We start from the raw sequence: 26,553 nt of genomic DNA, 5'->3' as shown, positions 1-26,553 counted from the left end.
GCACACATGCACACACACACACACTGTGCTGTAATTGCTTGTGTTTACCAAAAACAGTGAAGCCAACTAAAAACTCAAGCTTTGTGAGGGTGAGAGTGAGTGACTCTCTCTCTCTCTCTCTCTCTCTCTCTCTCTCTCTCTCTCTCTCTCTCTCTCTCTCGCTCTCTCTGCCGCTCTCGCTCGCTCTCTCCCGGGAGAAAGCCAACGCGACGTCAATCCTAAAAAGCACTTATGGAAGACGGCCCGTCATTCTGGGCTAAGCACAACGGCCGTCAGCTGTCAATCACAGCCGCTTGACGAGCAAAGTCGACGAGACAGGCCCCCCGCCGCGCCATTAGCAAGGTGGCGCCGCTCATCGCTTTAGCCCTCGAAAGCCAAGGTGGGTTGTGGATTTTGCCTGCCTGCATCGTCTACATTGTTACTCGCTGACTTTTTGGTTTTGTCACTAAATCTTGAAGCGAGTCCAGCTTGAATCATTTTGGGGAAAGAAAATCATTGTTTTCTCTTGTCTCGATGAGGGTACAGCTTATTCCCGGCCTAAATGGGTTGCGCTACAAATGTGACCTTGTAAAAAAAAGGAAGCACAAAGGCCGCCGCCGCCGCCGCCGGCGGTCACTCACAAGTCGCTCCTTCAAGCCAGCCATCCGTGGCCAACTGTCGAGGCGCCGTACCATTAGCGCTAATAGCTAGAGCGCTAATTCACCCTCCGAAGCCGCTTTGATCCAAACGGCAAGCGACAAAGTTAACGAGCAAACAAAACACGCGGCGCTAAATGGCGGCGGCCGCTCTGCCGGGAGCCGCCTTTTGAAGTGGAAGCAAAAAAAACAAAAACAAAAAACAAGACGGGACCGTCATTAGGGCGGCGGAGGTGAGGCAGGCGGGCGGGCGGGCGGGCGCCCTAATTAGCTTGCCGCTTGATTGAGAGCGCCTCCGCGGCAGGCTGAGCAAAATGAAGGAAATCCGAGCTTCCGCGGCGACGACTTTGGGGGATGCGACGGGAAACTTGAACAGATTGACTTCCTTGTGTCCTGAAAAAGCCCCGGGCACCATTCCACAAGCTTCCTTCCGTGTGCAAAATCAGGACTATATGCCGCTGCGACGGACGGGTTCGACTGGATGTCTCCTTTGAAGGGGGAACAAAGGCACAACAAAGTCCGGCGACAGACGGGAGCAGCCAGAGTTGAAGCAAACTTTGCAGAGGAAGAACAGCAATTCCCTCAAGCCGCTATTAGGCCCCATTTGCTTTCTTTTCGGTCCAAACGGCCCACAGTAGAATCTGATACTCAAAGCGCAGCCGGCCTCCCTCACGAAGGTGCGCTTTCCAAAGGTCCTGAATTCCGGCCGGCCGGGAACTCCTACGCGCACTTTTCCTTTGGAGCGCAAAAATGAGAAGAAAGAACGAGACAAGGAGATGCCATCAACTCCCGGAGAGGAAGACAAAAAGCTCTTAAGTGGACGGATGATTGCGCTCGCTCGGTCGGCTGTGCAAATCAGATCTCAGTTATGAGTGCCCCCTCCCCGGGGGACTAAAGATCAGGTCCGTTTGTGGCCATCCCGGAGACTCCCACCACTACATCATGCGTCCCAATAAAGCCGTCAACAGCCCCCCCCCCCCGGTCCTCCGCCTTCCACAATAACAGCGCAACAATGGCGCCATCGATCACGCTGCAATCTGACACACGCGCACGCCCACACGCAAATAGGACTGAGCGTATGGATGACACCATGTCATTCTGTGATTACATTCACACCGGTTGACTTTGGAGCTGTGTGGTCATTTCCAATCCAATTTGACGGAATTGCAAAAACAACATTTAAAGAATAGACAAATCCTCACAAATAGTCATGAATTCAATTTTTTTTTCTGCCAGTGGTAGCGCAAGCACGCAGGCACCATTTGTGAACTAGATGAAGAACAATCCAGTGGTTCCCCCAATGCCCAAACCGAGACGAGGGCTTCCGATTAGCATCCGTGTCCGCGGGGCAGTCAAGGTTACGGTGGACGGGCTGGCCGCGTCCAGACTAAGCAGCTTGGCCGCATCCACGGAAGGCGACAACTTGAGCGATCCTACTTTGGACTTTTTGGAGATTGGCTTTGACTCGACTCTTTCGGCCTTGCCACACGGCGATCGGGACGTCTCTTCCGTCCGGAGGGAGGGAGGGGATCATTCGGCACGCTTCGACGGCTGCCGCCGATGGAGAGCGAGAGAAAGTGGAGAGGAAGACAGGAAGGGGGGATAAAAAACAAAACACAAGCGTGGACTATTGATGATCCCTGGGAGGAAGAGGACGATACGGCGAGAAGAGAGGCTTCATTGTGCAGTTTGCCGAGAGGACCCAGGGACACCGACGACACACGCGTGTGCGCCTGCGGCTAAGCGCATCGCTAAAAAGCCCGGCGCTGCGAACATCAAGTCGCACTCCCAACACGCCACCGACGGGCTGCTAATGTTCAACACACCCAAAAGCAAAACGCTGACGTCACAACACGTCTGATGGGAGCTCTCAGCTCGCCACAGAAGCAAAAAGATGCTCATCCGCTCAGCCGCAAAAGCAAAAAGATGCTCGTCGGCTGGCTCGCTTGGTGCCTGTGCCCAAAGGTGTCGGGAGGCGAGTGGGCAACTTCACATGCGTCAATGAGTTGTTTCCAAAACAAAAAGGTGAAAATATGTCAACGGGTTCATATTTCTTGTACATTTTGAAACCAATCGCGAGCCTGGAACGAGCCGACAATTAGCACGATGACGTCGCGTGACGAGATTACGATGACAACGCTACAAAATGGCCACCCCCGCCCGGGCTCAGCCTTGTTACGTAAGCGCGAGCCTCTGACGTCAAGACACGAGCGTGCGATGTTACCATCCACGTCACTTCCCATCCAGTCTTGCCACGAAATGTCACACCGTGCAAAACAAATGTTGGGCAACAAGGGCTCACGTGACGCAAAGCAAACATTTCTGTGCAAAGAACATTTTGTCACAGCCTTCAGTGTCGCTGCGCCTGCTTGAACAAGTTGCCATTCGGTGCGCTTGAACGCACCACACAGCCAGCCAGCCAGCCAGACACAGCTGAGCCCAGGCCAGCCCAGCCCAGCCCGGGCCAGCCCAGCCCAGCCCAGCCCAACCCAGCCCAGGGATGAATGAGGAGGAAGGCTGCAAAGCACAAGAAACACGTGTGTGGAACAAAAGTGCACACCCACCCACTCCTTCTCTCCCAAAATCCAAACCGCGCACACATACACTCGCACGCACCAAGTTAGACTTCCAAATGACATGTGACAAAAAGAGCCAAACTCACATTCGCTCGGCAGGCACCAGCAGGCGGCTCTCCACCATCATGTCGGGAAGGAAGTCCAGATTGTACGCCGAAGTCATGGTCGGGGGGAAGGGGCTTTGGGGGTACGTGCAGACTGATAGGCAGGCAGCCAGGCAGGCAGCCAGGCACGCAGGCAACCACGCAGGCAGGCAGGCAGGCAGGCAGGCAGGCAGGCAGGCAGGCAGGCAGGCAGGCAGGCAGGCAGGCAGGCAGGCAGGCAGCCAGGCAGCCAGGCAGCCAGGCAGGCAGCCCTGCAGGCAGGCAGGCAGGCGTCCTCCCCGCGGAAGACGAGCCGGCGCGATCGCGCATCACATCACATCTTCATCCCGCTCCGCTCGCTCCTCTTCCTCCGCCCGCCTGCATACGCTGGCTTTTCTGTCTTTGCGATCGTCCCAGTTTGCAGCCGCTCGCTTAGACAGTGAGGTGGCGTGTGGGCGGGGCTCAGGAGCTGCTCTTCAAGCGCGAGCGGAACCCCCCCCACTAGCATCTCTCCACTGCACACGCAAATCAAGGTGCATTCAACGGGACGGCATTTGCGAGGGCACGGGCTGGAATCTCGCTCCCTCCCACAACACGCATCTGAGCTTCATTGAAGGTGAGCGTGGCGTCGCTCGTGGAGCCGTCCACCGTTTGTCCTCAGGTGCCCTGACACTAACTGCACTGGCGACGGATCCGCTCCGGGTTTGCTCCTTGGCATTTTTGGGCCCAAAGAAAGAAAGAAAAAAGCAAGGAAGGAAGAGCAAACAAACGGGAAAAAAAGGTATGCCGGCGCGCCACAGGAATCCACAAAACAAGCTTTCAAGCAATGTGAGGAAGGTGACGCAGCTCTTAACACGCAATTAGCGTGGCGCCGCTTTAATCCGGCGTGAAATATGAGGTGGGAAATAATAACGCCAGCAAAAAGCTGGAAACAACAAGCCAGATGTCAAGGCTTTATTGCACGATTGTTGATTTTCTGGATGAATTCTCTTCTAACGGACCACCTTCGGTTGGTTGGGGTCGCCAAACACCGACCAGCGCCGTGTCACGGAGCCAAAAGTGACAAATGCAAGCATGTCCAAAATGGCCGCCAACATGGCTAAATGCTTCATTCAGCCAAGCGACACGCCGACTTGAAACTCCTCAACTCACCCATCCATCCATCCATCCATCCATCCATCCATCCCTCCCTCCCTCCCTCCCTCCATCCATCCCTCCCTCCCTCCCTCCCTCCCTCCCTCCCTCCCTCCCTCCCTCCCTCCCTCCATCTCCTTGCTCTCATTTTCAACAAGGACGGGCTTCCTCTCCCCCAAGGGCTGAGTGTCCCCATTTCTCTGACAATTAGGAGCAAGTTGCAAGCTGGATTCCCCCCCGCCAAGGATTGTGGGTATCTTTTCACACGTGAATATTTCACGAGGCGCTCATCCATAATTGAACGCGGCAAGCAGCTGCGTTTGAGCTAAAGCGGGAGCGCTAGTGGACACTAGTGTGGAGATGAGCCTCCTCCTGCCGCCGCCTCCCCGCAGGCCGGCGGAGAGGCAAAGTCCCTTCCTTGCGCCGCCGGGAATGCTCGCTGACCCGATGAACGGCGACCGGACACACGCACAAAGGACAGCCACAACACGCACGTGTGGTCAGGCCATTCACGGGTGTGTGTTTTTTTTGGGCTACAGTTAGCATGTGTTGATTTCGCCCGGTTTGTATTTGAGCTTGAGCAAAGCTCAAAACTGGGAGAATGGCTTAGAGATCGCCCATCACAATGAGGCCGACCGAACGCCAATCATTGCTCCTCTCCATGCAAATGTGGAGCGAGGATGGGAGGGGGGGAAGGAAGGGGGCGGGGGGGAACCGTGATTTCTCCACCTGGGGCGCATCAGAGCGTAATTGGCCACCAGCGCTCGTTGCAAAGAGCCCTTCCATTCATCAGCCCCCCCCCCGCTGCTTCCCGGACGTCGCAAACGCTGACCAATCTCTGGTTGACTGCAACGCACACACACACGTGCGCACACGCACACACCCCCGGCTGATCTTTTTCCTCATTAAAGTGGGACCCGGGCAGCGGCGGTCAGCGCCTCTCATTTATTTTCATTTGAAAGCTGCGCAGGCTCAGCGCTCGCTCCGGTGGGGCCGCCGCCCGCCCGACAGCAATGCGTGCGCGCCCGCCAACAGCCAGCCGGCCAGCCAGCCGGCCAGCCAGCCAGCCGGCCAGCCAGCCAGCCAGCCAGCCAGCCACCTTCTACATTTGCGAGAACTAATCATCAATATCAAGCGTAGCATTCTCCATATGAATGCGTGTGAGGCATTCTTATCACTTTAGACCGTGTTATCGGGCGCCCGCTAATGGATTGGCGCTGCCACGTAGCCCGTCAGTGCTAATTGTGGGCAGATTTGACACGTGTCGTACGTCCATCGCAATTGTCTGTCGATGGGAATAACAAGTCCCGCTCATCTAAGCACCGTCGTCCCAAGCATCCCACGTCGACTCATCGATGCGCTTTTACACCATTTCAATTGGCTTCGGGCACATACTCATAAATCTCACATTCTTGCGACTACCCGCTCTCATTAATCACTAACCGTATCGATTATCCGCAGCCCCCCCACCCGACCGAGTGCATTGTATTCTGCTCGTGTGTCACCACACCCGCTGATTGAAAAGGTGCAGGGCCAGATTAAATCGGGGGGACTTCCACAGGATGGATGGGAGGTGGGGGGCGCTCCGGCCACTTTCGGAAGGACTTGATGGAGGCCGTATTTGAACGGCGAGCGAGGCGGTGGTGGCGCTACGCCAACAAGCGTGTCAGCAGAGTAGTAAAAAAAAAAACTCATGGTGGCCGGGCCATTAAGCAGACAGGAGGGGCGGGCGGCGGGGCGGGCCAGTGGTCAGGAAATGATTCCGCTCCCTAATTTCCATCTTTGTGCAGTTAAAGAGGCTCATAAAGCCCAGCAAACGGGCCACAAACCAGCCACAAACGGCCTGACTGGCAGCCGCAACCCACGAGATTGGACTCCCGCAAAGTAAACGCAACATTATTGGCACATGATGCAAACAACAACGCTGCACCTGCACAGTGGAAAAAAAAAAAAGGATGGAAAGGATGGAGACTGGCTCCAAGTCTGCTGCTGCTGCTGCTGCTGCTGCTGCTGCTGAGATGGAAAATGCAGGAGGGAGGGAGGGAGGGAGGGAGGGATGCCGCTGCCGCTGGCGCTACTGTTGTGGACGTTCCCCTTCATTTCGTCACTCGGCCATCATCTCAAATGAGGGCAGACAAAAGCCAAAGTGGCAAAATCAAAGAAATAAGCGGCACGCAAATGCAGCGCCCGCCGCCGCGCCGTCGCTCGGCGGGCAAAATGTCAAATCGCGCTCGGCACGCTCGGGCGCCTCTGTCCTTAAATCCCGCAGCGCGGTCTAACCGCAAACTACAAGGAAGGGGGGGGGGAACAGAAAACTTCAATGACTTGAAAAAGTGCACGGCGAGAAGCAACGAGGTACGGATCAAGTGGGAAAATCCCAAACGCGGGCACCGTCAAGGCACTGAAGAAATGAATCCCACTTTTCTCTTCAGTCAGCCACTGAAGGCTGCAAAAGGATCAGAGCGCCTGACGGAGGCTCCATACATATTCATCGGTGTGTGTGGGGGGGGGGGGAATCCAAATGCAAATGAGGGCAAAAGCCAACAAACGGATTGCGGCAGGGCAAATGCACGGACGGGACCCAGACTTTGGGAGTATTTGGAAAGAGAAAAGCAGCACCGCATTGGCACAAAAGCAACTCGGAAGCGCCTTTGTCGTTCCTGGTTTGCGCTCGCTTCCCCTAACACGCTCCGACGGGGAAAGGTCAGCGGCCGGCGGGGGCGGTAAATGGAAGGGCGTCGTCATGGCAACCGTGCCGGATGCGTCGGTCGCCGCCACTTCAACGGGATCAAAGGATTTTCCAGCTGACGGAAACAAGCGGCGGTGACCCGGGGGGGGGGGGGGGGGGGGGGGGGGGGGGGGGACGAGTGAGAAGCTTGAAAGGCTACGAGCGAGCACGTTTGCGAGTCAAATGGTCTTTCTCCACTGCAATCGATGCAAATGCCAGAAAATGGAAGAAAAGCAAGCTTGGGCGGGCGCACTTGACTTGGCACCACGTCGTCAAGTTTTGGGGTTTTGAAAAACAGGCAAATGAGCAAAGTGCCTCTCCAGTGCCTCCCCCCGTCTGTCTGTCTGTCTGTCTGTCTGTCTGTCTGTCTGTCTGCCTGCCTGCCTGCCTGCCTGCCTGCCTGCCTGCCTGCCTGCCTGCCTGCCTGCCTGCCTGCCTGCCTGCCTGCCTGTCTGTCTGTCTGTCCCGCCATCCTTGGGCTGCCAGCTCTCCATTGTGCTCACCTTCAGCCCATTCGCAAAGGGGAAAAGAAAAGGCGCTTGCTTCTCCTCTTTCTATGTCCTCATTGCCATTCTTCTGGCTGCGAGCAGAGCGGCACCAAAACACGGCGGAATTATTTCGACTTTCCCAAATACTGGACTCAGCACTTTGGAAGAAAGGACCTCGGGAAGCCCCGGGGCAAGCGGGATCAAAATTGCATTCGATAGCGACAAGATTTCCCAATCAGCCGGCGATATGAACAATTCATCTTATCGCCTGCCCGCAAAGGAGGCGGGAACACGTGACGGCGGGACAAATTCGCCTTCCCATTACGCCGCCATTCATCCACTCCGACGGTGATAAGCCGCCGCGCCCGCCCGCGTCATTACGGCACGGTAAACACGGCGAGCTTGGCCGACGAGGGCCGGAAGGTCAGCCAGACAATCTGGAAACGGAGGGAGGACCACCGGCCCCTCCCGCAGGAGAGATAAGACGCGGCTTTTCTTCTCCTGCCTCGCGAGCCGAGGATGGACGGACCGACGGACGGATGGAGCGACGGACGGACGGACGGACGGACAGCGCGTTTGAAACAAAAGCCCTCCACCGCCCGCCGGTGGCACCGTCTAATCGACTCATCTGCAATCTTCCCTGGAGGTCACGCGAGGCCGGCGGCTTAGCGCAACAACGGCGGGCGGGAAATTGCAACCATGAAAAAATGGCCGGCCCAGATAGCAACAAGCGCAGCGAAAAAAAACAATTCAAAAGGACGACAACAATCCGGGTTTCGCAACAAATTCCTGCAACCTGACCATGCAGCAGTGCAAGAAAAAAGATGCATGAACAAAATCACAGATGGGCTCCACAAATGCAACATCCAAAAGCGCCGTCACTCAACTTTGCTAACCGAGGGCTGCGCAACGCAACGGCGCCCATCCCATTAGCGCTTTCATTGCTCGCCTTCCATTTGCCGAGCTCGGAACAAACAATAGGCGCCGCCGCCGCCGCCGCCTGCCTCGTTAACGCCACGCTCACCCCCATTTTTACATACAGGAGGCGGAAGGGAAGGGAGGGGAGGCGGCCGGGGCCACGCCAATGTCGCCGCTCCAACCTCTTTTGTGAACATTCATTAGAACCAGAATGAAGGTCAGCGAGGCGCGACGGAATATTTTTGGGCTCGCTCGCGACTAAATAACGCACAAACAAATCAATTGTAGCACGCTCGACAATGCCGACACATTGCGGCGGCGCAAATTCGCTACTGGGGCACAAACTGAAAGACCCACACCGCTCCGGCGGACCCCCGACAAGGCCCAACGACCCCGCCGCCTCAACACGCTGTGGGGAAATTTGCGGCGCTTGCCCGTTGGCGGCTGGCCGCCGTCACACACACACACACGCACACGCACACAAACACACGCACGCAGGCACGGCGGTGTGACCATGTTGCCGCATGTAGCGAGACTTGCTAATTGGCTCACCTGTCTCTCAGCCATCTGGAGCCTCTCAAAAAACAAACAAAGCAAAAACATTGGCTTATACAAAAGTGTGCTCAAACAAAAAAAGTAAACGTAATGAGAATTTCTTCCACATCAAGCTTTTGTTGTAAAATTACTATCTTTCAAGAATTGTTCCATCAGAATAAATTCATTTGAAGAAAAATATTGATCATGTGATGAACTCAAACGGGGTCTTTTTTCTTCAAAGTGAGATTTTGAAAAAGAAATGGGCAGTAGGCTCACTTTTGGGAACTCAAAGTTGCAATCTATGTCACATATTTTCTTCATTTTCTTGTTTTTAGTGGGGTTGAGGACACACACACACACACACACACACACGCACACACACACGCACACGCACACACCCGGAGGTGGCAGGTGGGGGACGAGAGGGGGCTCACTTGAGCGTACGATCCGGACCGCTGACCTGGAACTCATTGGGTGCTGAGAGAATGAAAACTATTACACACTTTCTACACTGGCGCGCGCAAGTCTGGAAGGCGTGTTATTATTTGAAAGCGTCAACAATTGTGACTGTCTCCTTCCTTCTTTCATGGCGTATTTGGCATGACAACAGGTGAAGGTTGTCGCCATGGTGATGCGCCAACATGACCTCAATGTGGGATCGGCAAACACACAACACGCACTCGTCGTCCCGGAGAAGGTGTCAGCAACGACGCAATGGGAACGGCGTGCTTGTGTGTGCCCGCCCCGCCCCGCCTGCGCGTGCTCCCTTCCACACGCTTGACCTACCTCCATAATTCACACGCGGATGAAAAATACATGAACGGCATCGAGCAATTGAAAAGGCAAGACGCGTATCCGCATCCGGAATACCTTCGAGCGGCTATTTTTAGTGCTGACCCCGATGTGTTTCTTTTCTTTTAACCGGGAATCTCTCGATGGCTTCTCAAAACGGAGCAACGCACGGCGATAAACAGCTCAGCCCCTTCCAATGCCGACCCAAAGAATTTGCTGCACGCACGAGCTGGAACAGCTCCAGAATCTTTTGCATTTGGGGCTTTTCCCAGATTCCAAAAAAAAAAAACAGACCGATAGCAATTTGGTAATTCATCATTATTTTGGCGAAACAAACGACGATGATATCATCAGATTCCATCATATTTTGAATCATTCAATCTTCCAACCGATCCGTGGCATTCTTTCTGCAGCGCGACGAGAAGCGGCCAGCCGATTGCTCGTTTGCTTCCTCTTCGCTGGGGGATAAATTAGAAGCGAGGAAGGAGCCTTTAACACTGATAACTGTCACCGCCGACTGGGCCCGATCCCCCCGCTCGCCCGTGCTCATGAATATTCATCAGCGGGAAGACCGTGGGGGATGGGGGGGAGGCTTGGTTGTTGCGGCACCGGTGAAGCGCTGGGAACGTCGCTTGTCACACCAGGCAATAAGGGACGCAGCGTACCGGGACGCCACATTGTGCGCATCTCTGTAATTATGCTCTCAGCTGTCGGTAAACAGGAAGTGTGTGTGTGTGTGTGTGCACATGCTTCTCATTCTCACACACACACACACACACACACACACACACACACACACACACACACACACACACACACACACACACACCTGCTCCCAAAGAGGAACTTGAGGCCTTCAGAGCTGCGCTGTATTGGTTCCACTCGCGCGCCCGTCCCATTTATACGCTAATCAACACGAGGGACATTGAGCTTATTATCGGCTTCAAAGCAAAATGTGCACAATGACAAGAGGTGGTTACGCGCGTGCCCGCCCGCCCGCCCGCCCGCCCGCCCAAACAAATGCAGGCTCAAGACCCGCCTCCGCCCTCCCAACTTTGCCAAAAAGTTTTGAAATGGACGCTGGACGTCTTTGGAAGGGCGAGCCAAAAGTGGCAAAAATGTCAAAAAAAAGGCCTACCTTTGCAGTGGTCCGCTCAGGTCGCCGGCATCCTGCCTGGAACACAAACACAGGTCAAAATCACGCTGGTGCAAAAGTTGACAAAGGCAAAACGCAAATCATGGCGAGACAATGACGATTGGCAAGCTGCACCGGCGCCATGCACCGCGGTGCACCATGCAGTGCCAAGTGGTCGGAGGCGTTCCTGGAAAATTGATGCCACCGCGGACTCGCTCGCTCGCTCGCTCGCGCATGCACGCATGCACTTGGGAATGCTAAATTGCTCTTGTTTGTCCTTGGCAAGTGTGGAGAAGCTGCTTCGATCCGCCGGCTCTTCTCGTCATAATTCCGTGCGCTTTTATCCTCACTTCTTCTGGAGCATGTAAATAAATTGGTCCCCTGGCACACGCGGGCTCGCTCGCACGCGCACGCGCACACACACACAACTACCTCCACAGCAACGGCAAATTAGCGCAGGTTTTATGTCACCCCGTTAAATAAAAGAATAAATCAACAATGCGCTCATTAATAAGCCATGCGTTTGCGTGCGTGCGCTCCTCCGCACAGCAGCCAATGGCAGCGCTCTTTGCATTTCAAAGACGCGCGCGTTTGTCCGTTTCATCTGTGGCCACCCAAACGCTCATCTCGCTCTGGCTTTAGTCCCAAATCCCTTCAATGAACAAAAGAGGAATGGAAAAAAGAACACTTTTTCTGCACCACACTTTTTTCATCTTTTTGGCTGTTTGTTTTGTGTGTTGAGCACAAGGTGGCGCTCAGGCTCGGCCAGACACACGCAAGATTGGGGTGGAAGCTGGGACAACGGCAACGGCAGCGGCAGAGGCAGCAAAGCAGCGACGCAAAGCAGCTGTCGCAGCTGGGCCGAGACGATTCCCAGGACGGCAAAGGCGTCGGACAAAACGGCCGGCCGAGCTGCGGAAACCTCCAGGGAAGGCCGCTAATTGTTTATTCGCTAAGCAGCGCAGCGAGCACAGACGCGCGCTGGTGTCAACTGCAAGACAATAAAAGAGAAGCATGCCCCCAACACGTGGAGGGAGGGAGACAAGACAGACAGACTGACTGTATTTGCGGCGTGCGCTAAAATGTGGTGCGGGGGCTCCACCTGGTGGCAGGCAAAAGAATCACTAAATGGAAGAAATGCATTTGAGACATTTATTTCGCAAGCGCTCAGCGCAATTTAAGATTAACGTGCGGACTTTTATTTCTCATTCACGTGGAAAGTGCGAGTGAGCGCGTGCACGTGCACGTGCGGCCCATCTGCATGCGAGCGAGCGAGCGAGCGAGCGAGCGACACAGCTTTTAACAGCCCTTCAACACCACCATTTGACACGTCCTCCCTCCCTCCCTCCCTCCCTCCCTCATGCGCACCTCGCAATCCCCCGACCAATCAACACACGCGTTTAAAACACTTTCACACATTCAACTTTCACACGCTTGGAGGATTTGCCACCCTGTGTCTCCATTTTGAGGTGTACGCGTGTGCTCTGGCCTGTGTGAGTGCGTGTGCGTGTGTCACAGCAATAACGTTTGAACATGTGACAGCATGTTTGATGACGGAGCACGCCATAGCGCAAGTGGCCCTCCCTCCCGGCGGATGGACACGGCAAGGCGACATCTCGTCCAATCACAGCGCTTCCTCCAATCGTAAAGACGCCACCGAGATCCGTCCTCCGCGTCCAATGGAGAAAGTCAAATCGGGATTTTTTCGCCAACTTTGCCCGAGATCAAAAAGTGCGCGCAAAGTCGGAAAGGAAAATGCCAGCTAATAAATGAGCATTATGAGTGACGGCTCATCAGCATCAAAATGTCAACCGCTAATCCCTCCAAAAGTGCCATATTACGTTTTAATCCCGGCGCGAGCGGAGGCGGCAAGCGTGGAGCGGCGCAGGGTGCTCCCCATATGAAGTCTAGGATTTACGGCGCCGCTCGATGGAGTGCGAACGGCGAGGCAATAAAGTGAGGCGGATCGGCGCCAAACGGATATGATGGCAACACGTCACACGTTAAAGAGCAGCGCGCCATCCGTCAGCGTGTGACAAAACGTTTCCCTGGCCGCTAACTGCCTGTGAACGCTATCATCATCATCGCCGCGAGTCCCGTCCCACCCGTCCCGTCCGGAAATGGCGGCGCCCGTCGGCCTTCATTTGTCTCCGTTGCTTTGTCAATTAAGCGGGAAAAGAAACATTAGCGTTAAAGGCGCTCGCTCGTAAATTAGCCGGCGGCGGCGCGCGCAGTTTCGTCGATGGCAATTAGGCCAGCCAACCGGCCCCGGCGGGCCGCTGGATTTACTCGCAGCGATTAAGGGAGAGACCGACTCGCCCATGCAGATTATCATCTCATTAGGCGGCGTTCCCTGACCGAGAGCAGAAATGCATCGTGAAATGCCCAGAGTCATCCAAAATGGGGGCCATGCTTTGCCCACGCTAAATACAAAATACTTTTCATTTCATCGACACATCACGTCGAAACTGCAAAAAGGAAAAATCAATGCCGCATGCTAAAGGGAGCCAGCCGTTGGACATGTGTCAAATCAAATCAAAGCAATCCGATGAAATCAAAATGAATCGAGAGTGAGAGTTAGTCGCCTTTGTAAGACTTTGGGAATTCCATCATGTGGAGAATGAGGAGACGCGCGCGGTGGGTGGCGGACCGGCTCACCGTTGCATTGCCCCAGATTGAATCCCTTGCAGCAATCTCATCTCTTTAAACAGGACTGGTGTGTGGGGTGGGGGGGGGTACATCCCTCCAGAGGCGGAGCCATAAGGGACTCCCTCATTGGCTTTTCATTCGCCGCTTTTGCAACGCCATTAAAAGTCCGTGACGGCCATCCGAAGGCAGGCCACCACATCCCTCGCCTTCGACTTGATGGCAAATGTCTCTCTCGTTTGCTTTCAACATGCAGCAAAAAAAAACAAAAAACTAGACAAGGCCACCAGACCGAGAGCACGGCAAAATCACAGCAGCAAAAAGCCGCTCGCTCGCACGCAGGCAGGCAGCCACGCAGGCAGCCATGCAGGCAGCCATGCAGGCAGCCACGCAGGCAGCCACGCAGGCAGCCACGCAGGCAGGCAGAACAGCCAAAGTCGCACTTGGTGTACGCCTGCTCTGACGCATAAATATTTCATGCTGTTGATGTTTCAAGCCAATCGTTTGTCATGTGATGAGGCGTGTGATCCATGATGCATGCTTTGCTAAGTCGAGCAGCAATACGTTGCGTTTCAAGCCGCTTTGGGTGCAACGTTTGTTTCTGTGTGCACCAAACAAAATCGGGCATGGAGCCAATTCGGCTTGAAAATTGGACCGACCGCAAAGTTGGGGCCAATAATAATAATAATTGGCCCCGACTTCCTGGGTTGATTTGCATCATTTTTTAAAAAATATACATATATTTTTCAAACCCAGTTGGGTCAGATTGAATCAACTTCCCAGGTTGGCCCATTTTTCAGCCCAGCGGTGTGAAGGGAGCTTCATGTAGTGCGGTCAAGTACGTTCAGCACAGCGCACCAGGGTGTCGTGTGTGTGTGTGTGTGTGTGTGTGTGTGCGTGCGTGCGTGCGTGTGTTCTTATGCAAGTGTGCGGTTGTGTGTGCGATAAGCACAATCTGGTGATAAAGATAGAGAGTGAGGAGGAGGAGGAGGGGGCGGCCTCCGCGAGCAGCACCACGGCAGACACAATCCTAGTAGAAATCACAATAAAGAAAAGCCCAAATGCGAAGGATGGAGCTCATTTCTACCTTCCCCAAACACGAGCATCTGGGGAGCCACACGGACAAACACACACTCCACGTCAACAACAAGTGCACACACACAAATCCCCAAAGCAAAGGCCACCGGCGTAATTGAAGGATGGAGTGACTCGCCGATAGAGGCAAGTCGACAACGTAATGACGCCCCAAGGGAGAAGGAGGGCCCGCCCGGGAAGGGCCGGGGGGGGGGTGCCAGCCAGCACCCCACTGTCAAACTAAAGGGAGGGAGGATGAAGGACGACCAAGAGGAGAGCCGAGCCAGCTAGGAGGCCGAGCCGTTAGCCGTCGTCCGCTCGGCCAATTACTTTGCCCCCAAAGCGAGACGCGCGCTCATTAGCGGCGTTCCACCTGGCGCCGGCGGGGAGGGGGGGGGGCCTTCCCGGGCGGGGCGTGCCACGCGCAAGACGAGGAGCGTCACGGCCAAATCGCACTCGACAGCTTGACTGACAGCAGCGGGCGGCACGCTGGCGCAGGGAAATAGGAGAAATAATAAGCTGCCCGCACGCGCCCGTGCGCCGCCGACTTGCGACCCGCATGACTGACAGCGTCCGCCTTTGCTGGCGCTTCTGCGACCAAAAAAACACCAAATGATGCAAAAACCCACAACCGCGAAGAAACTCGAAATAAAAGCCAGTTGGTCAAATGCAGAAAGAAAAGAGCGCTCGCCTCCCACTCCAAGGCCGCGAGCGGGCACTCGTGAGCGAGCGCCCCTTCAATGAATGCCTTCGCTTGTCCGACCCGTCATGTGAGCCGACCCCTCATATAACCCGGGACACTGCTGGAATTTTTGAGCAAGCCTCCCGACAATGTTCGATTGTCTTCCCCCCCCCCCCCGGGCGCATGTTCGGCACCGCAGAGGTCGCGGGAAAAGCAGGAGGACGGCAAAGCCGACCAACGGGCCGAGAACAAAGCGGGCGACAGGCGCGGCCGAGCGAGGGGAGGGGCCGGCCGGCCGGCCGGGTGTGGGGGGATTCAATATATTTCGAATCTCGCAGACGTAATCAGATTACACGTCCGCCAGGAGCGACGTATTTCATAAGGAATAAGTAGCTCGGGAAGGAAGGAAGGAAGGGGGCGCGGCGGGCGCACGCAGCGGACGAGGCATTTTGGCGCCGTGATGTACATCCACCCTGACACTTTGTAATAAATGCAGCGGGAGGCGCCGGGCGGCAGAAACACAATGCCGTGTAATCATTTCACGGTGACAAACCGGAATTCCGACGCCGTCCCACGTGAGCCTCGGCACGGGAAAATTGAATTAAGTACGAAGATGAGGAAGAAGAAGGGTTGGAGGAGGGAGAAGAGAACAGCAGTTTGGAGCGCTTTGGCACGGCTCGCCACGCCGTCTCGCCTTTCAGCAGCTGTCGGCCAAACGTTGCGAAATGCACCTGATGGCTGAATAAGCGGCGGCAAGCTAGCGGCTTTCGGCGCTACAAAGCATCAGCCTGGAGATGACCACGTCGAGAGAAAGGCTACGAGCTACAAGTCAAAGGTCATCGGCTAAAAAACCAAGGCTGACGGACGGAGCCCATGAAGCTGGAGGCCGTTGGACGGCCAACCGGTGCCAACCGCCTTGCCTCAATTTTGGAAGTCTTTCATCCCAAATTCCTTCCCGCTGTTTGAGTCCACTTAATCCACCCACCGGGATCAAGCGGCCTAATCTTTTTATCTCGGCGGAGGCGGTCGGCCGTCGAGTCCCAAAGACCGTCTCGGTCCGTGACTCCAGATTAGCCAGTGGATGGAAGCGGCCGGATAAGCTCAAGGGCTACGGCGGCGTCCGTGACATCCCGCGGCCGGCCGTCATTCTGCCGAAACACCGAGCCTAAGTCGGATCGAGGAAAATTCCAATTTTCTTGCCATTTAAATTAGTGTGCAAACATTATTTCCAATTTCAGTTCAAAGTTTGCAACAAACATTCGTCGACATTTTTTGTGATGACACTTGTGCTACATTTCACTTGTATTTTTATTTATTTATTTATTTTTATTTTTTCAAGTTGAGTTATAAGTTGTTTACCCAAACGAATCTCTTTTCCTTGCCGGAATAATCCTTCATCTGCGAGCGCTGCATCGCTATGGCAACACGGCTCGATTTTTTTTTAGAACCCGTTTAACGTCGTTAAAAGCCTCCTCCAAACACGATGACGGCACGGCTCAGGAAGTCGAGGAATGGGTGGGAGACACAAAGACCGAGGTTGGGAGACGGGAAGGGCCAAGGCGCTCCAATTGTGAAAGGAGGGAATCGCGTCAGGATGATCGTCTTTCACTTTGCCGTGATTGGGCCGGTTCGGCCAGCGCTCCAAGTTTGCGTGGTTAAGCGTGAGCACGTTTGCCTGCCTCGCAGCAGCGCTCGCTCCGACATGCGCGCCGTCGTTATGTTTCCGGCTAGAAATGCTGATTTACGACGCGGCGTCTGGGGTGGGTGGACGTAAAAATGGGAGAGGGCGCCGCACCTGCGAGGATCCTTCACAAGGCCGTGATTTATTCACACAGGGGAAAATAGATGATGCGGAAAAATAAGTGCAACTTATGCCGCGCTAACTTTAGCCTTGCGCGGGTGTTCTGATGTGCGATTTGGACGTGAGAAAATAAGCAAGTGTCAGGTGGCAATTGGATGGAAGCCAGGTAAGGACAAGTGCGCTCTGCCTGACTACAAAGGAGCTCACTCAAGTGTTTTTCTTTTTTCTAACGGCACTTAACAGGTGTCACACATCTCTCTCGCTCGCGTCTTCCGGAATCTTTTGCGCCCGCCGGCCCAGAAACGCTTATCGAGCGAGGCGACGCTCGTGAGACGGCGGGGCGTGCCGAGCGGTCTCCCGCGGGACTCGTGTCCAATTACAGCCAAAAATGAGGGCCGGGATCGGCGACGCGGTGATGGAATAAACGGGCCGGATGAAAGGGGGGCGGGCGGGCGGGGAGGCTCTGAGCGGCGCACGGAATTAATGGGCCGAGAGGATGAAGCGCCATTCCCGGGGGCGCCCGAGGGCTTTCCGCCGATTGCGGCCGGGAGTCGACGCTCCGATGCGCTACGTTAGCGTGACCGCAATGTGACTCCGAGCCCGGGAGCCGCATTCCCGTCGCGGGCTCGGAATTTCCAGAGCGAGCGAGCGAGCGAGCGAGCGCGCCGTTTGCCGCGACGGCTCGGATTTTACGAGCGCACGCCAACGAAGCCGACGTTAGGCGGCAGCGGAGAATTTGCCGGCTCGTCATTTGCTTTCTCTCGACCGCTTGAGTCAGAAATGGGATCCTCCTCGCTGGAGGAAGCACATTGCGTGCGCACACAAAGTTCTCGACAGGAAGTGAGCGAAAGCAAGCAAGAAAACCAAAGGCCTTGTAGCATTCTCTGCCTTTGTCCTCGCTTGGTTTAAGGGATAGCTGGTGCCGGTCCACAAAAGCGCTGGGTGGCGGCTTGATAGACAATGTATCTATCGCTAGGGGTGTTAGCACCGGGCTAGCGTCAATGCACTCAAATTCCAAATTCAAATTAAGAGCCTTTTTGGTGATTTCTTTTTTGGTGGAGCATTTCTTTGCCCTTCACTTGACGCCGGCCGGGTCCAAGCCAGCTTCACCTGGACAGACGGGCACGCCGCCACAATTTCCCTACACTTTGCTGACACGGACAACAGCCAACAAACGCTACGCGTTCACTCCTTGCCGCCGCCACACACATGCGCGCACGCCTGCGCACACACGCACGCACACACACCCCCCCACACACACACGGTCTCCATATGCACCATTATAAGTGCAGCACTCACATCCAGCCATAGGGCATGATTAGTGTGCGTGTGTGCGAGTGCGTGTGTGAGTGTGTGTGTTTTTGCAAAGCCAGCGAGATGGAGACGGAGCGGCGTCCTCCATGCACAGGTGTTGCATTATTGAGCGCATTTGTCACAATGCTCGGGCTTGCAGCGTGCACGCCTGTGCGAGCGTGTCAACGAACGAAAGGGCAGACAAAGGCGCAGAAAAGGAAAGTGACCAAGAAGATGGAAGCTTTGGGCCGCTTTGATTGGCGGCTTGACGTCACCCAGCGTGTTGGGCCAAGGAACCACCAACAGCGGCATCAACCAAGTCGGCCAAACGGAAAGTAGCACTATGCACGTGAATGCAAATGCTTCGACATCCCATCATGACGTGACTGTGCAGACGCGCAACGTTAGCGTGCGAGCGTTGTGTTTGTAAGTGTGCGCTTGTTCCAGCAGCACCACATGTGCGCGTCCCTTTTTGTTTTACTTGTGCAAAGGTGACGCTTGAAAAGTTGAACACGTTTCATTTTCTTTTCTGTGCGTGGCCAGTACTTGCATGGCATGTGTGCGCGCGTGCACGTGCATGGCTGCTTTTTATTAACCCGCTCGTTTCTGAAGAGGAGCGTCAACATCAAGTGTGCGCGTTGGGCCACACACGCGCACACGCACACACGTACGATACCCCAGCAAACACGCCCCCCCCTTCCCTTACCGGCGCAATCTAGCGCTCGCTCAAAATGAGGGCTGGCGTCGATGACAAATATGAGACGAGCACTTGTCAGGAAAAACGAGAAACTCACAGCACAGCTCCGTCTTGAAATTCTTCACTTCAATCAGAAAAGGCATTTTGGCTCCACTGCGTGTGCATTGTTACATAAGTGTGTTTGGTTACAGCGGCTATCATACACATTTGTGGCTGTGTTAGTTTGTGCTACAAGAGTGCATATAGGTCAGATGATGGCAAATGTGTGTTCCAGTGGGAATGGCTTTTTGTGCGTTACATTACAGCATGTGACACACACATACACACGCACGCACGCACTCTCGCGCCCTCTCTCAATGAAGATTGTCGTGAACAAGAGACACGAGACGAGTGCCGTCGGGAGGAACATTCCATGGAAATGGCGAGCGCAGCAGTGTTGAGAGAGAAAGAAAAATGAAAAAACGCTGACTTGCGAGAAAAGCCCTTTTGTGCGCAAAGCAGTCAAAATGCTAAGCCGCTGTCGGTCGGTGGGAATATCTTCCATGAGAAGCGGGCCGGGGGTGGGACAGCGACTTATGTTCTCACACTCAACTTTGAGGCGGGTTCACAGGGACACACGCCGGTCCGGGTTGCGGCGGCCGCTCAGTTCACGCCCTCCCCGGAGCGTCCCCCGGAGGGGTGGGGCCTACCTTAAGACGTTCCAGCTCTTCAGGGGGTCCAGGTCAGAAATGATAGAAACCATGATGACAGGTAGGAAGGGGGGGTGGGGGGGGAGCCGAAAAGAGGAGGGCTGCGCGGCGGGGGGCGCGGCGCTTAAAAAAAAAAAAAAAAAAAAAGAACGAGCCGGAAGCGAAAGACCGATGAAAAAAAGTGAAAAAAGGTGTCACGGGAGAAGACGTTTTAAAGTCCGTCGGCCGCGAGATGCGAGGCGAAGGCGAGCCGTCCTGCTGCTGCTGCCGCTGCTGCTGCCTGATGAGAAGTGGCGCCGCGCCTTCTCACTCGCTCGCTCGCACGCACGCACACCCGCCTCCCCCTCCTCCTCGCTCCCTCGCTCTCTTGCGCTCGCTCTCTTGCTCAAACCCCCCCCCCATTCACTGCCTGCGAGCTTGCGATGCTGCCACCCTGACCTGTCGACATCCCAACAATTCAGGGTTGGCAACACGGTGGGGATGTGGTGAGCTCTGGTGCTGTGCCGCTTCCAATGTGCAGCTTGACCTTTTTTGGATGAACTGCCTTGGTCAAGATATTCACCAATTTTCAAGACGTGTCTTTTCACTTTTTTCGGGGGGGGGGGGGACGACCATCCAACCAGGTGTCAAAGTGGAAGTAGTGTGCGTAAAGAGAGAAAGAAAAAGAGAAGTGCACTCCCAAAAGCAGAAGGGCGCCCACTTCCTGTCTGACACGCCACCGCATCCTGTTGATGTTCTTCTCTTTTCTCCTTATCAGGTTAGAGGTGAACGCCGAGCTAACGTTTGGTGCCAAAAGCCGCCTCGGAGACGCTTTGGTGGCACGTCGTGTCCTCCGCACGGCCACGCCAGCCACCGTGTTGCCAGCTTTAAATAGACACTATTGGACATCTGCTGGGCTGAGGAGGAGAAGGAGGAGGAGGAGGAGGAGGGATAGACTTGACAGCCTCTCGCTCTTCTTCCTTGCTTGCTATTTTGGTCCCTCGTCTTCACACACACACCACACAAATCATGCTGGCTGACAATGTTAATTTGTGCGTAATAATCTCATTGCTGTGGGTGGAGGTGTCGCTGGGTGCACGTGGGAAATAAGAAGGAAAAAAAAAATATACGTATATATATAGAGAGAGAGAGAGAGAGAGAGAGAGAGAGAGAGAGAGAGAGAGAGCGAGCGAGAGAGAGAGAAAGAGAGAGGTTTTTTTTTTTCTTTCTCCACTTAAAGGTACGTATCAATGAGCATGCTGAAAAGTGACCATCTACTTTTGCCAGTGCAGCCAACAAAAACAAAGGCATTCTTTCCAGCGGCGGGAAGAAATCGGGTCATCGACTGCACAGCGCACACAAGTGTGATTACAGTGGCAGCCATCAGCTCATCGATTAGCTCGCTCACTGGCTCGCTGGCTCACGCACGCACGCACGCACGCACACACGCACGCAGGCGCTGATTTGTTGCCAGCATGCCTGCGCTCACATTAATTGCGCGCTCGACGTGTCGCGAATGATACCGCGTGGGATTCTTTGACACAAACATTCCATTTGAATGGATCTTTTTTTTCTTTTTTTTTGCCCCAGCCCGCCATTTGGGAGAGGCGCTCATCAGCAAGCCGTGACTGAAGCGACCAAAGTAAGAAAGCCGAGCAAGCGCTCGGCCCGGCCCGGCCCGGCCCACTTCACGCCAGCTTCTGGATTTAGACGCCTCGCTCATGCGTGCGTTGAGCGTGCCGGTGAAAGACACGCGGCGGATTATGTCACAAACGACATTGGATGGCATCAAACGCGCCCCAAGCCAAACAACCACCCAGCCACCCACGCAAGCGCCGAGCCGAGCCGAGCCGCGCGTCGAACAGCACGCCCGAGGCATTCCGGTCTACGATCGGACGGACGCTTTTCTTAGCATTCGCGGCGAGTCGTGAAAACAGGAAGTTGTGTCGCACAACACCCACACACAGCACACAAAATGGCCGCCTTGCAAAGATAGGTCAAGTCGAAGCAGAAAGACAGGCCTTTCTATTCCAAAAGTTCAGTCAAGACTGGACTTTAGGCATCAGGTCTTTTTTCTTTGGACTATTGCATTTTTTTCACACGTCGTATAGATGCCGTCATCTACGGGAAAGGCGGACATTTTGCGCACCGTGAGAGTCAAACCCGAGACGACAAAATGGCAGCCAGTAGCCCGCCGAAGCTCGCCCGAAAGAAAAGCGGGAACGGAAGCCAAAGTGGCGCTCGCTGGAGAGAGAGAGAGAGAGAGCGAGAGAGAGCGCGGCTCAAACGGACCAGAGCGGCGTGGGCGGGCGAGTGGGCGACTCAGCCGAGGAAAGAGGAAGAGGTGGAGGATAAATTTAGAGCCGCTCCTAATCAACTTCTTCTCCCGACAGCGTGCGAAAGGCTCACAAATCAATGCGTGCGGCCCACTCGCTCGCCCAGAGAGGAAGAGGAAGGCGGCGTGAGGTCAAAGCCCGGGCAAAACCGTGGGCTCGCGCCGCCCGCCATGGTGGCCAACTTGCCTTCCAATGGGTACGCGCCTATTTATGGCCATCGCAACGCCCGCCCGGCCCCTCCCCATTTCAGCACCCCGACATCTCATTAGCTGCCGATCGATGGGCGAGGCGGGTCGGGTCGGCCAGAAAACGCAATTAGAGCATCCAGCAAACGACGGCGATGATCGATAGCTAATCATCACCCCGGGGAGGGGCCGAGGGGGGCGCTTGAGTAGGAGCGCTGGTCCCCAGGCTGTTGGCGACCGCTGGCGGGCTGGCAACGTTTTGCCGCAACGTTGGGTTTTTTTCGCTTTGCGCGGGCGGGGGACATCATCTTCATTCCCACGAGCGCGACTGTGCTAGCATCAAGCTAGCTAGCAGGACGGCGCCAGTGACAATTTGTCTCCGGGTTCCCTCGAGTGATGTCGAAGGGCACCAGAGAGAGAAGACGTGACAAGCGAGAAGACTTTCAACGGATGTGGCCGCGTCAATACGAGCAAAGTCCCAAAAGAATCTCGGCCAACGCTTTCTCCATCCTTTTGTCTCAGGTGCTCGACGGCGAAGTCAAAGGTCGTATTGAGCGCCACCCAATTATAAGCCTGCGCAGGCCATGCGAGGATGCCCCCAAAGGCCCCGCCCCAAAGGCCCCGCCCCAAAGGCCCCGCCCCAAAGGCCCCTCCCCAAAGGCCCCGCCCCAAAGGCCCCGCCCCAAAGGCCCCTCCCCAAAGGCCCCTCCCCAAAGGCCCCGCCCCAAAGGCCCCGCCCCAAAGGCCCCGCCCCAAAGGCCCCAGCCAGCTCTGTAATAACAGTCCTCTCACAACATCAATGTGTGTGGAGCCTTCAATAGTTGACATTTTCTGCCACGTGACACACACACACACACACCAAAAACTGTTTCTGTATGTGTGTTAGTGTGTTATTACTTTCACTCTATCACCAAATAGATGTTGTCAGATCGCCACGGGTGCAAAGGTTAGCGCGAGCGAGCGTACTTCCATTTGCGAAGGTGCCGCGGGGCCGGACGACGGCTTGATGAAACATGGCTAGCTAGCGCGCGCGCGCGTGCGTGCGTTTTGGCGGGTTCTGAGGGGAGATGGAGGTGAACGCAGCCCTCGTGGTTGGCGCCAGTCAAAATGGGATTTGGCGCCGTGACATTTCTGTGCGTGTGCGTGCTGTGAAAAGGAAAAGCACCAAAACAACAACAACAACAACACACACACAGACTAGCAAGGGAAGGAAAGAAAGAAGAAGCAGGCTTTTGAGAGAGTGTGTGTGTGTGTGTGTGTGTGTGTGTGTGTGTCTGGCTTAAGGGCAAAAGACACGTATACGTGAAGGCACGCTCGGGCCACAACTTGAGCGTTTTGGCACAACATTTGAATGACAAGCATCTCGGCTCAGAGGCTTTGTTTGGTCTTTGTCGGTGTTTTGCCTCCGCCTGCGTCGGGGTCTTCTTGACTTTGTGTTTTTGCTGCGAGTCTTGGCCGACCTGTTTTCGGTTCCCAGTCACACGTCATCTGTTTCTCATCCTCTCGGAATCTTCTGGGCCCCCCCTCGTTCACCCTTTCTACAGTCCAAATGTTTACGAAGAAACGCCCCCATTCGGAAGTGCTGTGAGACCGTCCCGGAGGCGTCGGCGCAAACTTCCTACGTACGGGGAGGGGAGGGCGGGTGTCGGGGCTACGAAGGGTCCGGCCGACACAACTTTTGGAGCCAAAGTGCCGAGTCAGCGCTGGCTTGGCATGACTGCATCCCTGAGCCGTCAATAAGGACACATTTCATGACGCAGCGCTTTTTGCCCCACTCAAAACATCATGTGTGGAAGAGCTGTTTTGTTTTTTTTCTCTTTTCTTAAAGCGCTGGAAGGCAAAAGCGTTCCGACGGGCGGTCCAAATGGCAAAGGGGCTGACTGACGTGCTGCGATCGGAATGGTGAGACATTCTTCTGGGCCGCTTTGATCAACTCACAACAACCAATGAAAGACCTTTGTCCCTTTTGGCGTGGGTCGACGTCTGTGTGTCATTTTTGCTTTTGGACTCGTCCCGTGTCTTGGTTTCAGTCCGGTCAGTCCTTGTCCTTGCTTTCCGTCTTTGCGGCGTCCCTTCTGCGTGTCTGGAGTCGTCATCTTTGGTTTGAATGTTTTGGTCCAGGTCCCGGGTCTCTCTTTCTCGTAGCCGCCACCGCAGCGACGCGACGCGACCCTTTATGCTCCTGCATTGTATTAGCCGGACCAAAACACGGTGGAGCGGACGAAAAGAATATTGCCGCGGCCCGGTAAGCGGAGCGGCTTCATCAAATATAGATGGCGCACGCGGCGGCGTGCGTTCCTGGGAGCGCAGCCCGACCCCAAAACAATTACGAGCAATAAAGGCGAGCTCCGCTTTAATCACTGGAGCAACGTTTACATGAGTAACGCAATAAAGCGTCCGCTCGTGCGCGCTCACGTCGGCGTTATGAGCTCGGCCGACCTCGTCGTTATGCGCATGATTATGTTTATGTCCCATATTAGAGCTTTTCATTTGCTGGCTTTGTGGAGGCGGCCGGGCGGCCAAGACGCCAGCAAACACAAGTGTCTAGACGATGATTTATTGCTTTCACTGCGCCTCTCTTTTTTTTTTTTTTTTAAGCGCCATTAACATCATGCCAACGGAACGCTCGTAGAAGAGGAAACGCCGACTGAGACTCGGGGAGGGGGCTCTGACGGTTCAAGAAGGAGTCTGATGAGGGCGCCCGCCGGTGCCGCTGATTAGACAAGCCGAATCAGCGTGATTGCAGGTGGCGGGAAAAGGTGCGGCGCCTACTTGAGCGGCGGCAACGGACACCACGAAGGCCGGCCGGCCGGCGGGCGACGCCCGCCCGCAGCCAGCGCCAGGCCCTTGCGGCCGAGCCAATCAAAGCTGGCTGGCTTTGAACAGCCTCTCGTAGACAAAGTCTGCCTTTTTATTTGCAATTCGTGCCATTGATATCGACTAGGCGTTCATTTTTGTGCCATCCAATCGCAGTCGCTTTGCACAATCGACAAAATAACACCAAAGCACTGCTTTTGTCCAAAAACACATACTCGATCTCCTGCGAGCGACGACGACGGCCTCCGTTTGCGCCATGTTGACAGCACACAAAAAGGAGCTCGAAAAACGTTTCCTTCTTGACACGATTTGATAACGACAGTTCTTACACACTGGAGTGCTATCTTTCTTCCTGTTTTGGGAAGGAGAGGGGGAAGCCACGAAAAAGCACAACAAGCCAGGAACAAGATGCACACATTGTACAAGCACCTTCTATCTCAAGTGGTTGGACATCACGGGCTGGCGCTAAAAACAGCAGCAAACAAAACGGCAAAGACAAGCTGGGCTGGGGCGGGGACGGGGAAGGGGAGTAAACACACTGACTAGCGCTGACAAGAGCGCATATGAAGAGCCTATTCTCATTTGATGCTTTTGTTTGAAGTGCTAATTTGCTCGTGGGCCTTTATGGGGCCGCGAGAGTGCCGCCGCCGCCGCCAGCGGGCTTCCACTTCACCTCGGAGGGACCCACGCACTCCGAGGCGGACCTTTCCTATCTTTTATTTTGGGCGGCACTCGGCAACGTACAATGGAGTTTTCACCCCCTCACCTCCAATTTGTTTGTTTGTTTGTTTGTTTGTTTTGCCCATCTTCCATGCAAAGTAAAACACCCGCCGCCATGTACAAAACGGACGCTTAAGCCGACACGGCAAAACATTTGCGGGAGGAACGAGCCCTTTTCGTACGCGGTCGAGCGAGCGAGCGCGGTCCGGGATGAAAAGTAGAGAGTATTTCCACTGGGTTCCTCAAGGGTACTGGTGATTTACGAATAAGCGCAGAAAGCAAAGCGGGCGCTGCCATCGCCGTCATGGCGACAAAGGAGCTCCTCGGCCGACAGGTGACCCAGAAAAATAGGAAGGAAGGAAGGAAGACTGAGGGGGGTGAGAGGAGATGTATTTTTAGATACGAGGATAATGATAAGCGAGATGGCCAGCCGGCCGAGGGGAGCCGAGGCCGTGCTAAAAGCTGCCGGCTTGCAGATAAGGCCGCTCCGACCGCCCGCCCGCCGTCAATATCCGCCATTCTGCGCACAACAAATTCCCCCTTTTGTGCTTACACCACTTGGGTGTGTTGAGCAGATAAGCCAGTTGGACTTTTTGCCGGCCGAAACC

The 26,553-nt window shown here is 55.0% G+C and overlaps 1 protein-coding gene across 21 annotated transcripts in view; it reads right to left on the bottom strand.

Annotated features, from left to right (window-relative positions):
- The window catches only part of celf2 (cugbp, Elav-like family member 2), an 85,410-nt gene that overhangs the window by 19,130 nt on the left and 39,727 nt on the right, over positions 1–26,553 (bottom strand). For 4 of the 21 annotated variants that reach the window (XM_037242784.1, XM_037242786.1, XM_037242785.1 and 1 more), the window contains exons 1-2: positions 13,685–13,704; positions 11,030–11,065 (exon numbers count right to left, since the gene is read on the bottom strand). In XM_037242784.1, coding sequence (XP_037098679.1) covers positions 11,030–11,065; positions 13,685–13,692 — 44 coding nt within the window. In that variant the 5' untranslated portion in view covers positions 13,693–13,704. Of the gene's footprint in view, positions 1–3,297; positions 3,453–11,029; positions 11,066–13,684; positions 14,001–19,908; positions 20,214–26,553 lie in introns of those variants that run through there. The other 17 variants (XM_037242773.1, XM_037242775.1, XM_037242774.1 and 14 more) reach the window with 10 other exon arrangements.

This window comes from Syngnathus acus, chromosome 23, assembly GCF_901709675.1.
Source record: "Syngnathus acus chromosome 23, fSynAcu1.2, whole genome shotgun sequence".
In the NCBI taxonomy this organism is placed as follows: Eukaryota; Metazoa; Chordata; class Actinopteri; order Syngnathiformes; family Syngnathidae; genus Syngnathus; species Syngnathus acus.
This window is presented reverse-complemented; position numbering and strand designations above follow the sequence as displayed.